General features: G+C 47.6%; 1 protein-coding gene across 1 annotated transcript in view; it reads right to left on the minus strand.

Annotated features, from left to right (window-relative positions):
* LOC139369528 (zinc finger protein 831) overlaps positions 1–14209 on the minus strand; it is a 78715-nt gene that overhangs the window by 13009 nt on the left and 51497 nt on the right. Inside the window, exon 4 of the mRNA XM_071108769.1 lies at positions 10191–14156. Within this exon, the coding sequence (XP_070964870.1) occupies positions 10191–14156 (3966 nt within the window). The remainder of the gene's footprint in view (positions 1–10190; positions 14157–14209) is intronic.

The raw sequence follows: 14209 nt of genomic DNA on the forward strand, positions 1-14209 counted from the left end.
GCTCAGACAGCAGTAGACAACTACAGACTGCTACAGACTGCTACAGACAGCTACAGACAGCTGCAGACAGCAGCAGACAGCTACAGACAGCTACAGACAGCTACAGACTGCAGTAGACACCTGCAGACTGCAGTAGATAGCTACAGACTGCTACAGACAGCAGTAGACAGCTACAGACTGCTACAGACAGCAGTAGACAGCTACAGACTGCTACAGACATTAGTAGACAGCTACAGACTGCTACAGACTGCTCAGACAGCAGTAGACAACTACAGACAGCTGCAGACAACTACAGACTACTAGAGACAGCTGCAGACAGCAGTAGACAGCAGTAGAAAGCTACAGACTGCTACAGACAGCTGCAGACTGCTACAGACAGCTACAGACAGCAGTAGACAGCTACAGACTGCTACAGACTGCTACAGACAGCTACAGACAGCAGTATAAACTACAGACTGCTACAGACTGCTACAGACAGCTGCAGACAGCTACAGACTGCTACATACAGCTACAGACTGCTACAGACAGCTGCAGACAGCTACAGACTGCTACAGACTGCTACAGACTGCTACAGACTGCTACAGACAGCAGTAGACAACTACAGACTGCTACAGACTGCTACAGACAGCTGCAGACTGCAGTAGACAGCTACAGACAGCTGCAGACTGCAGTAGACAGCTACAGACAGCTGCAGACTGCAGTAGACAACTACAGACTGCTCCAGACTGCTACAGACTGCTACAGACTGCTACAGACAGCTACAGGCTGCTACAGACAGCTGCAGACAGCAGTAGACAACTACAGACTGCTACAGACAGCTGCAGACTGCTACAGACTGCTACAGACAGCTGCAGACTGCAGTAGACAGCTACAGATAGCTGCAGACAGCAGTAGACAACTACAGACTACTCCAGACTGCTACAGACTGCTACAGACTGCTACAGACAGCTACAGGCTGCTACAGACAGCTGCAGACAGCAGTAGACAACTACAGACTGCTACAGACTGCTACAGACAGCTGCAGATAGCAGTAGACAGCTACAGACAGCTACAGACTGCTAGACAGCAGTAGAAAGCTACAGACTGCTACAGACAGCTGCAGACAGCAGTAGACAGCTACAGACTGCTACAGACTGCTACAGACAGCAGTAGACAGCTACAGACTGCTACAGACTGCTACAGACAGCTGCAGACAGCAGTAGACAGCTACAGACTGCTACAGACAGCTACAGACAGCAGTAGACAGCTACAGACTGCTACAGACTGCTACAGACATTAGTAGACAGCTACAGACTGCTACAGACTTCTACAGACAGCAGTAGACAGCTAAAGACTGCTACAGACTGCTACAGACAGCTGCAGAAAGCAGTAAACAGCTACAGACAGCAGTAGACAGCTACAGTATGCTACAGACTGCTACAGACAGCTGCAGACAGCAGTAGACAGCTACAGACTGCTACAGACTACTACATACATCTACAGACAGCTGCAGACAACTACAGACTGCTACAGACATCTACAGACAGCTGTAGACTGCTACAGACTGCTACAGACAGCAGTAGACAGCTACAGACTGCTACAGACTTCTACAGACAGCAGTAGACAGCTAAAGACTGCTACAGACTGCTACAGACAGCTGCAGACAGCAGTAGACAGCTACAGACAGCAGTAGACAGCTACAGTATGCTACAGACTGCTACAGACAGCTGCAGACAGCAGTAGACAGCTACAGACTGCTACAGACTGCTACATACATCTACAGACAGCTGCAGACAGCTACAGACAGCTACAGACTGCTACAGACAGCTACAGACTGCTACAGACATCTACAGACAGCTGCAGACAGCTACAGACTGCTACAGACAGTAGACAGCTACAGAATGCTACAGACAGCTACAGACAGCTGCAGACAGCTACAGACTGCTACAGACTGCTACAGACAGCTACAGACAGCTACAGACAGCTACAGACAGCTGCAGACTGCTGCAGACTGCTACAGACAGCTGCAGACAGCTACAGACTGCTACAGATGGCTACAGACAGCTACAGACAGCTACAGACAGCTACAGACAGCTACAGACTGCTACAGACAGCAACAGACCGCTACAGACCGCTACAGACCGCTACAGACTGCAGTAGACTGCTACAGACAGCAGTAGACAGATACAGACTGCTACAGACAGCTATAGACAGCTACAGACTGCTACAGACAGCTACAGACAGCTACAGACAGCTGCAGACAGCAGTAGATAGCTACAGACTGCTACAGACAGCTGTAGACAGCTACAGACTGCTACAGACAGCTGTAGACAGCTACAGACTGCTACAGACAGCAGTAGACAACTACAGACTGCTACAGACAGCTGCAGACAGCTACAGACAGCTACAGACAGCTACAGACAGCTGCAGACAGCAGTAGACAGCTACAGACAGCTACAGACTGCTACAGACAGCTGCAGACAGCAGTAGACAGCTACAGACAGCTACAGACTGCTACAGACAGCAGTAGACAGCTACAGGCTGCTACAGACAGCAGTAGACAGCTGCTGACTGCTACAGACAGCTACAGACTGCTACAGACATCTTCAGACTGCAGTATACAGCTGCATACAGCAGTAGATAGCTACAGACTGCTACAGACAGCAGTAGCTACAGACAGCTACAGACAGCTACAGACTGCTACAGACTGCTACAGACAGCTGCAGACAGCAGTAGACAGCTACAGGCTGCTACAGACTGCTACAGACAGCTGCTGACTGCTACAGACAGCTACAGACTGCTACAGACAGCTTCAGACTGCAGTAGACAGCTGCAGACAGCAGTAGATAGCTACAGACTGCTACAGACAGCAGTAGACAGCTACAGACTGCTACAGACAGCAGTAGACAGCTACAGACTGCTACAGACTGCTACAGGCAGAAGTTGACAACTACAGACTGCTACAGACTGCTACAGACAGCTACAGACAGCTGCAGACAGCAGCAGACAGCTACAGACAGCAGTAGACAGCTACAGACAGCAGTAGACAGCTACAGACTGCTACAGACTGCTACAGTATGCCCACAAACCTTTAGGCACACTATTCCTTATTTACCAGGGCACACAGGGTCAAAACTAGTGCACAATACAGGGAATAGCGTGTCATTTGGGACATACCCTCAGCCAGGCCATGACACCTTCCTGCCGAGGCTGAACGCTCACCCACACAAACTAACATATACACAGACACACAGACACACACACTAACATATACACAGACACACACACTAACATATACACAGACGCACACACTAACATATACACAGACACACAGACTAACATATACACAGACACACAGACTAATATATACACAGACTAACATATACACAGACTAACATATACACAGACTAACATATACACAGACTAAACATATACACAGACTAAACATATACATATACAGACTAACATATACAGACTAACATATACACAGACTAACATATATACAGACTAACATATACACAGACACACAGACTAACATATACACATATACACTGATTCCTGCTTACAAGCAAAAACTAAAGCAGGAAGTACCAGTGACTCGATCTATAAAAAAGTGGTCAGATGAAGCAGATACTAAACTACAGGACTGTTTTGCTATCACAGATTGGAATATGTTCCGGGATTCTTCCGATGGCATTGAGGAGTACACCACGTCAGTCACTGGCTTTATCAATAAGTGCATTGAGGATGTCGTCCCCACAGTGACTGTACGTACATACCCCAACCAGAAGCCATGGATTACAGGCAACATTCGCATTGAGCTAAAGGGTAGAGCTGCCTCTTTCAAGGAGCGGGACTCTAACCTAGAAGCTTACTAGAAATCCTGCTATGCCCTGCGACGAACCTTCAAACAGGCAAAGCGTCAATACAGGGCTAAGATTGAATCATACTACACCGGCTCCAATGCCCGTCTTATGTGGCAGGGCTTGCAAACTATTACAGACTACAAAGGGAAGCACAGCCCACGAGCTGCCCAGTGGCACGAGCCTACCAGACGAGCTAAATCACTTCTATGCTCGCTTCAAGGCTAACAATACTGAGGCATGCATGAGAGCATCAGGACGACTGTGTGATCACGCTCTCCTTGGCCGACGTGAGTATGACCTTTAAACAGGTCAACATACACAAGGCTGCGGGGCCAGACTGATTACAAGGATGTGTGCTCCGGGCATGTGCTGACCAACTGGCAGGTGTCTTCACTGACATTTTCAACATGTCCCTGATTGAGTCTGTAATACCAACATGTTTCAAGCAGACCACCATAGTCCCTATGCCCAAGAACACAAAGGCAACCTGCCTAAATGACTCCCGACCCGTAGCACTCACGTCCGTAGCCATGAAGTGCTTTGAAAGGCTGGTAATGGCTCACATCAACACCATTATCCCAGAAACCCTAAACCCACTCCAATTTGCATACCGCCCAAACAGATCCACAGATGATGCAATCTCTATTGTACTCCACACTTCCCTTTCCCACCTGGACAAAAGGAACACTTATGTGAGAATGCTATTCATTGACTACAGCTCAGAGTTCAACACCATAGTACCCTCAAAGCTCATCACTAAGCTAAGGATCCTGGGACTAAACACCTCCCTCTGCAACTGGATCCTGGACTTCCTGACGGGCCGCCCCCAGGTGGTGAGGGTAGGTAACAACACATCTGCCTCGCTGATCCTCAACACTGGAGCTCCACCGGGTTGCGTGCTGCATGGCCAGGCACGACTCCAACACCATCCTTAAGTTTGCAGATGACACAACAGTGGTAGGCCTGATCACTGACAACGACGAGACAGCCTATAGGGAGGAGGTCAGAGACCTGGCCGAGTGGTGTCAGAATACCATCCTGTCCCTCAACGTAACCAAGACTAAGGAGATGATTGTGGGCTACAGGAAAAGGAGGACCGAGCACGCCCCCATTCTCATCGACGGGGCTGTAGTGGAGCAGGTTGAGAGCTTCAAGTTCCTTGGTGTCCACATCAACAGCAAACTAGAATGGTCCAAACACATCTAGACAGTTATGAAGAGGGCACGACAAAGCCTATTCCCCCTCAGGAAACTGAAAAGATTTGGCATTGGTCCTGAGATCCTCAAAAGGTTATACAGCTGCAACATCGAGAGCATCCTGGCTGGTTGCATCACTGCCTGGTATGGCAATTGCTCGGCCTCTGACCGCAAGGCACTACAGACGGTAGTGCGTATGGCCCAGTACATCACTGGGGCTAAGCTGCCTGCCATCCAGGACCTCTATACCAGGCGGTGTCAGAGGAAGGCCCTAAAAAATGTCAAAGACTCCAGCCACCCCAGTCATAGACTGTTCTCTCTGCTACCACACAGAAAGCGGTACCGGAGCGCCAAGTCTAGGTCCAAAAGGTTTCTTGACAGCTTCTACCACCAAGACATAAGACTACTGAACAGCTAATCAAATGGGTACACAGACCCCTCTTTTACATTGCTGCAACTCTCTGTTTATTATCTATACATAGTCACTTTAACTCTACCTACATATTACCTTAATTACCTCGACTAACCGGTGCCCCCGCACATTGACTCTATACTGGTTCCCCCTGTACATAGCATCGCTATTGTTATTTTACTGCTGCTGCTTAATTATTTGTTACTTTTACATTTTATTTAACACTTATTTTTTCTTAATACTTCTTAAAGCATTGTTGGTTAAGGGCTTGTAAGTAAGCATTTTGCCGTAAGGTCTGCACCTTTTGTATTCTGCGCATGTGACAAATTCAATTTGATTTGATGTTCTGCAACACCGGTGATGAGCATTGTTGCCGTGGTGATGTATGGGCGTGAGAGGGGCGGAGTCCAGCTCTGCAGAGAGCAGCTGGAACAGAAAGTCATCGTGAGGCAGATTGGAAAGCACACACCTTCAGAACAGGGCAGCACAGCTGGACCTTGGATGTACACTGTGAGCTAATATTAATAATATGCATGTAAATCTCTCCTGGCTCAAAGTGGAGGAGAGATTGATTTCCTCCCTGTTTGTGTTTATGAGAGGTAGTGACACGTTGAATGCACCGAGCTGTCTGTTTAAACTACTGGCACACAGCTCAGACACCCAACATACCCCACAAGACACGCCACCAGAGGTCTCTTCACAGTCCCAAGTCCAGAACAGACTATGGAGGCACACAGTACTACATAGAGCCATGACAACATGGAACTCTATTCCACATCAGGTAACTGATGCAGCAGTAGATTTAGATTTAAAAAACAGATAAAAATACACCTTATGGAACAGCGGGGACTGTGAAGAGACACACGAACAAACACAAAGACACACACGTGCACATGGATTTTGAATTGTACATTTGTGGTAGTGGAGAAGGGGTCTGAGGGAACCCAGTCTGCAGGTATTGTAATGTTGTTAAAATTGTATAAACGGCCTTAGTTTTGCTGGACCCCAGGAAAAGTAGCTGCTGCTTTGGCAGGAACTAATGGCGTTCCATAACAAATACAAAATAAACAAGCTTTGGACGAAGGACTTCCATATCTCCACAAACTCCTAAAAGTTCTGGGACAATCAAGTCCACTAGTAGGACCTAACCTGTAAAGTCCATGGAGAATAAGAGCACTTCCTACCAGCTGCCCACTGCACTGAGGCTAGGAAACACGGTCACCACCGATAAATCCACAATAATCAAGAATTTCAACAAGCATTTCTCTACGGCTGGCCATGCTTTCCTCCTGGCTACCCCAACCCCAACCAACAGCTCTGCACCCCCTAAAGCTACATGCCCAAGCCTCGCCAGCTTCGCCTTCACCTTCACCTAAATCCAGATAGCTGATGTTCTGAAAGAGCTGCAAAACCTGGACCCGTACAAATCAGCTGGGCTAGACAATCTGGACCCTCTCTTTCTAAAACTATCCGTCGCCATTGTTGCAACCCCTATTACCAGCCTCTTCAACCTCTCTTTCATATCATCCGTGATTCCTAAAGATTGGAAAGCTGCCGCGGTCATCCCCCTCTTCAAAGCGGGTGACACTCTAGACCCAAACTGTTATAGACCTATATCCATTCTGCCCTGCCTTTCTAAAGTCTTTGAAAGCCAAGTTAACAAACCGGTCACTGATTATTTCGAATCCCACCGTACTTTCTCCGCTGTGCAATCCTGGTCAAGGCCTTCGACTCTGTCAATCACCGCATTCTTATCGGCAGACTCAACAGCCTTGGTTTCTCAAATGACTGCCTCGCCTGGTTCACCAACTGCTTCTCAGATAGAGTTCAGTGTGTCAAATCGGAGGGCCTGTTGTCTGAACCTCTGGCAGTCTCTATGGGGGTGCCACAGGGTTAAATTCTCGGGCCGACTCTTTTCTCTGTGTAGATCAATAATGTCGCTCCTGCTGTGGGTGATTTCTTGATCCACCTCTACACAGACAAAACCATTCTGTATACTTCTGGCCCTTCTTTGGACACTGTGTTAACAAACCTCCAAACTAGCTTCAATGCCATACACCACTCCTTCCGTGGCATCCAACTGCTCTTAAATGCTAGTAAAGCCAAATGCATGCTCTTCAACCGATCGCTGCCCGCACCCGCCCGCCCGACTAGCATCACTGCTCTGGACGGTTCTGACTTAGAATATGTGGACAACTACAAATACCTAGGTGTCTGGTTAGACTGTAAACTCTCCTTCCAGACCCCTATTCAGCATCTCCAATCCAAAATTACATCTAGAATCGGCTTCCTATTTCGCAACAAAGCCTCCTTCACTCACGCTGTCAAACATACCCTCGTAAAACTGACTATCCTGCTGACCCTTGGCTTTGGCGATGTCATTTACAAAATAGCCCTCAATACTCTACTCAGCAAACTGAATGCAGTCTATCACAGTGCCATCCGTTTAGTCACCAAAGCCCCACATACCACCCACCACTGCGACCTGTATGCTCTCGCCTTACCTCCTTACTCCATTTGCACACACTGTATATAGATTTTTATATATTGTTATTGACTGTATGTTTTGTTAATTTCATGTGTAACTCTGTGTTGTTGTTTGTGCCGCACTGCTTTGCTTTATCTTGGCCAGGTTGTAGTTTTAAGTGAGAACTTGTTCTCAACTAGCCTACCTGGTTAAATCAAGGTTAAATAAATAAAACAAATCTACAAAGTTCACTCAAAAAGGCAATAGTCCTGAACTGGGTTTTATTTAGTTTTTATTTTGTAATTTTGTTAATTATCTTTTAAACTTCCATTGATATATATTTTATTTTTAATTATGTTATGTAACCTTTATTTAACTAATCAGTTAAGAACAAATTCTTATTTACAATGACATCCTACTGAGTAACAGTGGGTTAACCTATTTTTACCTAGTCACCTTTCGGTTACTGGCCCAACGATCTAACCAAGTTATCACTTGGCTCAGGTAAATAATTCTGTAGTTTCCCTTTTAACATCCTAACGGTCAACATCCCCATAGTGTTCAAATTCCTGTCATGTAAATGTTGTAGCGACATAAAAAGACCAGTTAGTTGAGAATATCTGGTATTTTCTTCATTACCATGCGGATCATTTCAAGTTGTATTTATTTATATCTGTTAAAGACATTTAAAACAAGTTGTTTAGTATATTTACTACATTTAGTATGTTTACTTTCTTTCTCTGTGAAGTCAGTTCATTTAAAGTTATGTGATTTGGTTTATAGATACATTTCAATGTTGTTTCACACACAATAACCAAAAACCTGATCTAATTTGCATGTTCATGCTGAGTTTGCAGCAAACAGAATGCTCACCACCAGAATTGTTTGCCACAAAACTAATTTGCAAGTGAAAATATGAGCTTGCCGCAAAACAGCTATGAGCTGAACATAACAGTCAGTGGGAGAGAGGACAGTAACAGGAGACACTATGAGCTGAACATAACAGTCAGTGGGAGAGAGGACATTAACAGGAGACACTATGAGCTGAACATAACAGGAGACACTATGAGCTGAACATAACAGTCAGTGGAAGAGAGGACAGTAACAGTATGTCAGTGGAAGAGAGGACAGTAGCAGGAGACACTATGAGCTGAACACAACAGTCAGTGGAAGAGAGGACAGTAAACAGGAGACGCTATGAGCTGAACATAACAGTCAGTGGAAGAGAGGACAGTAACAGTATGTTAGTGGAAGAGAGGACAGTAGCAGGAGACACTATGAGCTGAACATAACAGTCAGTGGAAGAGAGGACAGTAACAGTATGTTAGTGGAAGAGAGGACAGTAACAGTATGTTGGTGGAAGAGAGGACAGTAACAGTATGTTAGTGGAAGAGAGGACAGTAACAGTATGTTAGTGGAAGAGAGGACAGTAACAGTATGTCAGTGGAAGAGAGGACAGTAACAGGAGACACTATGAGCTGAACATAACAGTCAGTGGAAGAGAGGACAGTAACAGTATGTTAGTGGAAGAGAGGACAGTAGCAGGAGACACTATGAGCTGAACATAACAGTCAGTGGAAGAGAGGACAGTAGCAGTATGTTAGTGGAAGAGAGGACAGTAGCAGGAGACCCAACTGTGGTTTGTGACTACTGTGATTTCCTTTTGTAGCCAATTCAGTTGCAGTGATTCTGTTGCAGATTTTTTGGTATCTCTGTTACCAATGAGATAATGGAATTACGAGTTTTAATAATTTAATAATTCATAAACAAAATGTATATCAGTAAAATCACTTTAACTAATTGGTAGGTCTACCATTGCCTGCACCTTCTGTACATTTTCATTATCCTCCCACCTCATGAGGGAGAGCAACGAGGCAATATCTTAAAGATATGGGGGTTTTTGTTAATGGAATGACAAGGAACACAGCAAATTTTCTTAAACTTACAGAAGGTAAAACATTTATCCAAATCTAATAAGGTTTTATATGAATTGGCAGGGGTCTTTACTTTAACATGGTTGTGTTTTGTTGATTCTGATGGGACCTTTTACATGGAAATGCCCATCTGAGAACATGTGATAACATCTAGAGAGGATCTGAAAGGAACCACGATATCTTACTGACACCTTGTGGCACAAACAAAGATTTCAGAAATGTCTTCACAGTTCACAATAGTATTGACAATAATATTACATTTACAAAATTAATATTAGACTTGACCAGGAATCAGTGTTACATTAGAACATACTAATGAATAAGAGGTGTTCCTACCTGCTGTGAGGCTGTGGTTGACTGCAGGTGAGTTGGCTTCCCCAGCTGGCAGCCCAGTACAGACCAGTGGTCCAGGTGAATTGGGTTCTCCAGCTGGCAGCCCAGTACAGACCAGTGGTCCAGCTGAGTTGGGTTCTCCAGCTAGCAGTCCAGTACAGACCAGTGTTCCAGCTGAGTTGGGTTCTCCAGCTGGCAGCCCAGTACAGACCAGTGTTCCAGCTGAGTTGGGTTCTCCAGCTGGCAGCCCAGTACAGACCAGTGGTCCAGCTGAGTTGGGTTCTCCAGCTAGCAGCCCAGTACAGACCAGTGTTCCAGCTGAGTTGGGTTCCCCAGGACTGTCCCAGACATGATTGTAGAGAGACGAAACAGCGCTGCTAGGGAGGATGACAACATTGTTCTCAGTGGTATCAAGGCCCTGTTCAGACCAGACCTGATGAGAGGTGCTGACTACTTCACTGATGCCCTGTTCAGACCAGCCTTGATGAGAGGGGCTGACCACTTCACTGACTGTCCTGTCTGAAGAAAGGAGGAGGTGCAGAGGAAGGCCTTGTTCTTCTCCTCTGTCTGTCTGACTCCTGGCTGATTCCACACCTCCCAGAGAGGCAGAAGCTACACCACCTGATGTCCTCGGCGGGAGAAATAGAGGCAGAGATAGACTGACTGGAGCCACATTGCTAGTGTCTATGTGGTTCTGAAGAAGCATTGTAACTGTGTTGGTGTTTGGGTGGTTCTGGAGAGTTCTAGACTGGGCACCCCGGTTGTGAGGCAGAGCTGGAGTCACGTTGCTAGTGTCTATGTGGTTCTGAAGAAGCATTGTGACCGTGTTGGTGTCTGGGTGGTTCTGGAGAGTTCTAGACTGGGCACCCTGGTTGTGAGGCAGAGCTGGAGTCATGTTGACAGAATCTGGGTGGTTCTGAGGATATAGCCCTGTAGTATCTAGGAAGGTGTTGGAGTCTGGGTGGTTCTGAGGAAATACTCCTGTAGTCTCTAGGACGGTGTTGGTGTCTGGGTGGTTCTGGAAAAATAGTCCTGTAGTCTCTAGGACGGTGTTGGTGTCTGGGTGGTTCTGGAAAGATAGTCCTGGGTCAGGTGGTTCAAGTGAAACATAGCCATTACGAGACAGTTGCTGCTCTGTGTTGGTTAGAGGAGCAGCTTCCGTCATGTCTGATCTGTCCGTCTGAGTGAGAGGAGTTCCAGGACTACAGAGGGTGTCTGTTGAGGGATGGTCCAGGTCATGACAACATACTGCTGCTGAATGCTGCCACTCTTTATCGCCAGAGAAACCTCTGTTGTTCTCATGTTGTGATGAAGAAGGTTCTACTGGATCCAAAGTTCCAGTGACTTCCTGTGTCACATGCTTTGCTGTCCTCCTGTGTGTTACATCCTTCACTGTCCCCCCCTGTGTTTCAGCGTCAGGTAGAATACATGAGCTGGTTTGGAGCGCTTCCTTTTTCATTGTGGTTCCTACTGGATCCACCGCTCCATGGACGCCACCATGAGAAGGCCCTGTCTCTGATGTCATATCCTGTTTCTCTATCTGAGGCTCTGATGTCGTATCCTGTCGTTCTATCTGAGGCTGTATGAGCGCCAGCTGTTCGTCTGAGATGAGCTGGAGACAGATGTGGAGGTCCGCTGTCCTCACGTGGAACACTTTCTGACCCTCTGACTGGCTGCTGTGACTAACAGTGAATGGAATAGCAGGGTATGCTACTGATGTATGGTATGGTGATGACTGTGTTTTAGTGAATGGTATGGTATGGCATGCTAAAGCTGCTATCGTATCACACGGAGGGTTGACCTCTGTTGTAACATAAGTTAGAGGGTTGACATGGTCTGCTACTGTGAGAGCAGGGTGGAGGGTTGTTGTGGAAGTGGTGTTGGCTGTAGGGCACTGACCATGTACTGATGTTTTCCAGGGCATGCTCTGTACTAAGGCTGTGGGTGGTGTGGCAGATTGCTTCTCCGCTGTGGCTGTGAGGGTAGCAAACTGGCTTTGATCTAGAGCTGTCACAGGTGTAGCAGACTGGCTTTGATCTAGAGCTCTCACAGGTGTAGCAGACTGGCTTTGAACTAGAGCTGTCACAGGTGTAGCAGACTGGCTTTGATCTAGAGCTGTCACAGGTGAAGCAGACTGGCTTTGATCTAGAGCTGTCACAGGTGTAGCAAACTGGCTTTGAACTAAAGCTGTCACAGGTGTAGCAGACTGGCTTTGATCTAGATCTGTCACAGGTGTAGCAAACCTGCCCTGACCCTGTCCTACGCCTGTGACTGATGAAACCCTGACAGGGCCTCTAGGTTGTGTTTGGGTGAGGCCCGTAGGCCCTGAGTCTGTAGGAAGCCTCAACTGGTACTTAGGGAGGAAACTGGTCTTGGCTGAATCAGAGGAGGAGGAGGGCTTGGCTATCCCACCTCTGACTGAGGATGGGAGTTGGTTCAGTTTACTGCTGCTGTGTAGGCCTCCTCCTCCCTCCAGAAAACAGACGTTATTCTCAATCTTCTGCTTCTTCCTCTCTGAGGGAACATGGCTTCCACATCGTTGAGACACACAGTTGGTGTGTTTCTCCTGGTGGGTCACTGTCATAGACACACAGTCAGTCCTGTTAGAAAACGATTCTTTTGAGACTGACTGGGTTCTCTGGAGGGGATGTTTGAGAGAGGAAGTGGGTCTGGTATGAAGATGACTAGGTGTGAGACAGGAAGTGGGTGTGGTATGGAGATGACTGGGTTTGAGACAGGAAGTGGGTGTGGTATGGAGATGACTGGGTGTGAGACAGGAAGTGGGTGTGGTATGGAGATGACTCAGTGTGAGACAGGAAGTGTGTGTGGTATGGAGATGGCTCGGTGTGAGACAGGATGTGTGTGTGGTATGGAGATGACTGGGTGTGAGACAGGAAGTGGGTGTAGTATGGAGATGACTGGGTATTCGATATGAGTGGACATGATTGACAGGTGAAAGGTTTTCTTGGAGACAGGATGGAAGACACACAGTGGCACTACTTGAGACCAGTGATGTCACCAGGTCTCTGCTTACTGCTGGGCCTCTCTGAACCCCCAGGACCCTCTCTGGCTCCAGACCAGCTAATGACCTTTTAGCCTTCAACATACCAGGATCAGCTGCCTTCTCTGGGCTGTAGAGCTTTGTGAACGTCCCTCCTCCTCCTCCATACTTGTACCACTTACTGTAGGCAAACTTCTGGGACTTCTTCCTACGACTCTTTCTACTCAGCTCTCCATCCACGCCTCCGTATCCATCTGAGCCAAGACCGCAGGGAATGACATTGTCGCCGGCTGCTATCGTCAATGGTCCGTCCGTCGGGAGGTTGTCCACGGCCGCCTGTCTGACCAGCATGCGGTGGCCTGATGCGCGACGGTCAACAGACTTGGTGGCAAAGCCTACTGGGTAAAGTAGTCCAGAGCTGCCCTTACGGCCCAGGTATAGCCAGTCTCTTTGGTGAGGATGGGGGTTGTGCGGAGAGGCCGAGCTGGCTCTGACTGTACCCTGAAGGCCCACACAGTGGGGCAGGGAGCTACTGCGGGTCAGGGGGGCATGATGCCCCTGCTCCAGGCTGGTGGAGGTCTGGGTAGGTACCGAACTATACAGACCTGGCCACCCTCCTCCCCTGTCCCCTCTCTGCCAGGCCATCCCAGCGCTGGCTGTAGGAGGCCTGTGGCTGGTCTTCATATCAAAGTGGAAGGAATCTTTGTAGGTGTAGGGCATTGGCAGGTCGATGCTGCCCTGTTTGGACAGGAGGGTCTTCCTGGGTCGGACTGTGTTCAGGTGTTTGTCCTCCACCACTGCATCGTTCTCTGAGATCAGCTTGGAGATTCTCTCTTCAAGACTCTGCTGGGCCTGGACTGAAACTGTGCTCCTGGGCTGAGACACGGTGAGTTCTGGCTGTGTGGGTGTGTGTGTGGCGTTTAGCTGTGTGGGTGTGTGTGAAGGCTGTGTGAGTGTATGTGTGTGTGTGGTGTTAGTTTGGTCAGGCTGTGTGTGGAAGGTGTCCTGCTGGTCGTGTATC

Source organism: Oncorhynchus clarkii, chromosome 17 (genome assembly GCF_045791955.1).
Source record: "Oncorhynchus clarkii lewisi isolate Uvic-CL-2024 chromosome 17, UVic_Ocla_1.0, whole genome shotgun sequence".
NCBI lineage: Eukaryota > Metazoa > Chordata > Actinopteri > Salmoniformes > Salmonidae > Oncorhynchus > Oncorhynchus clarkii.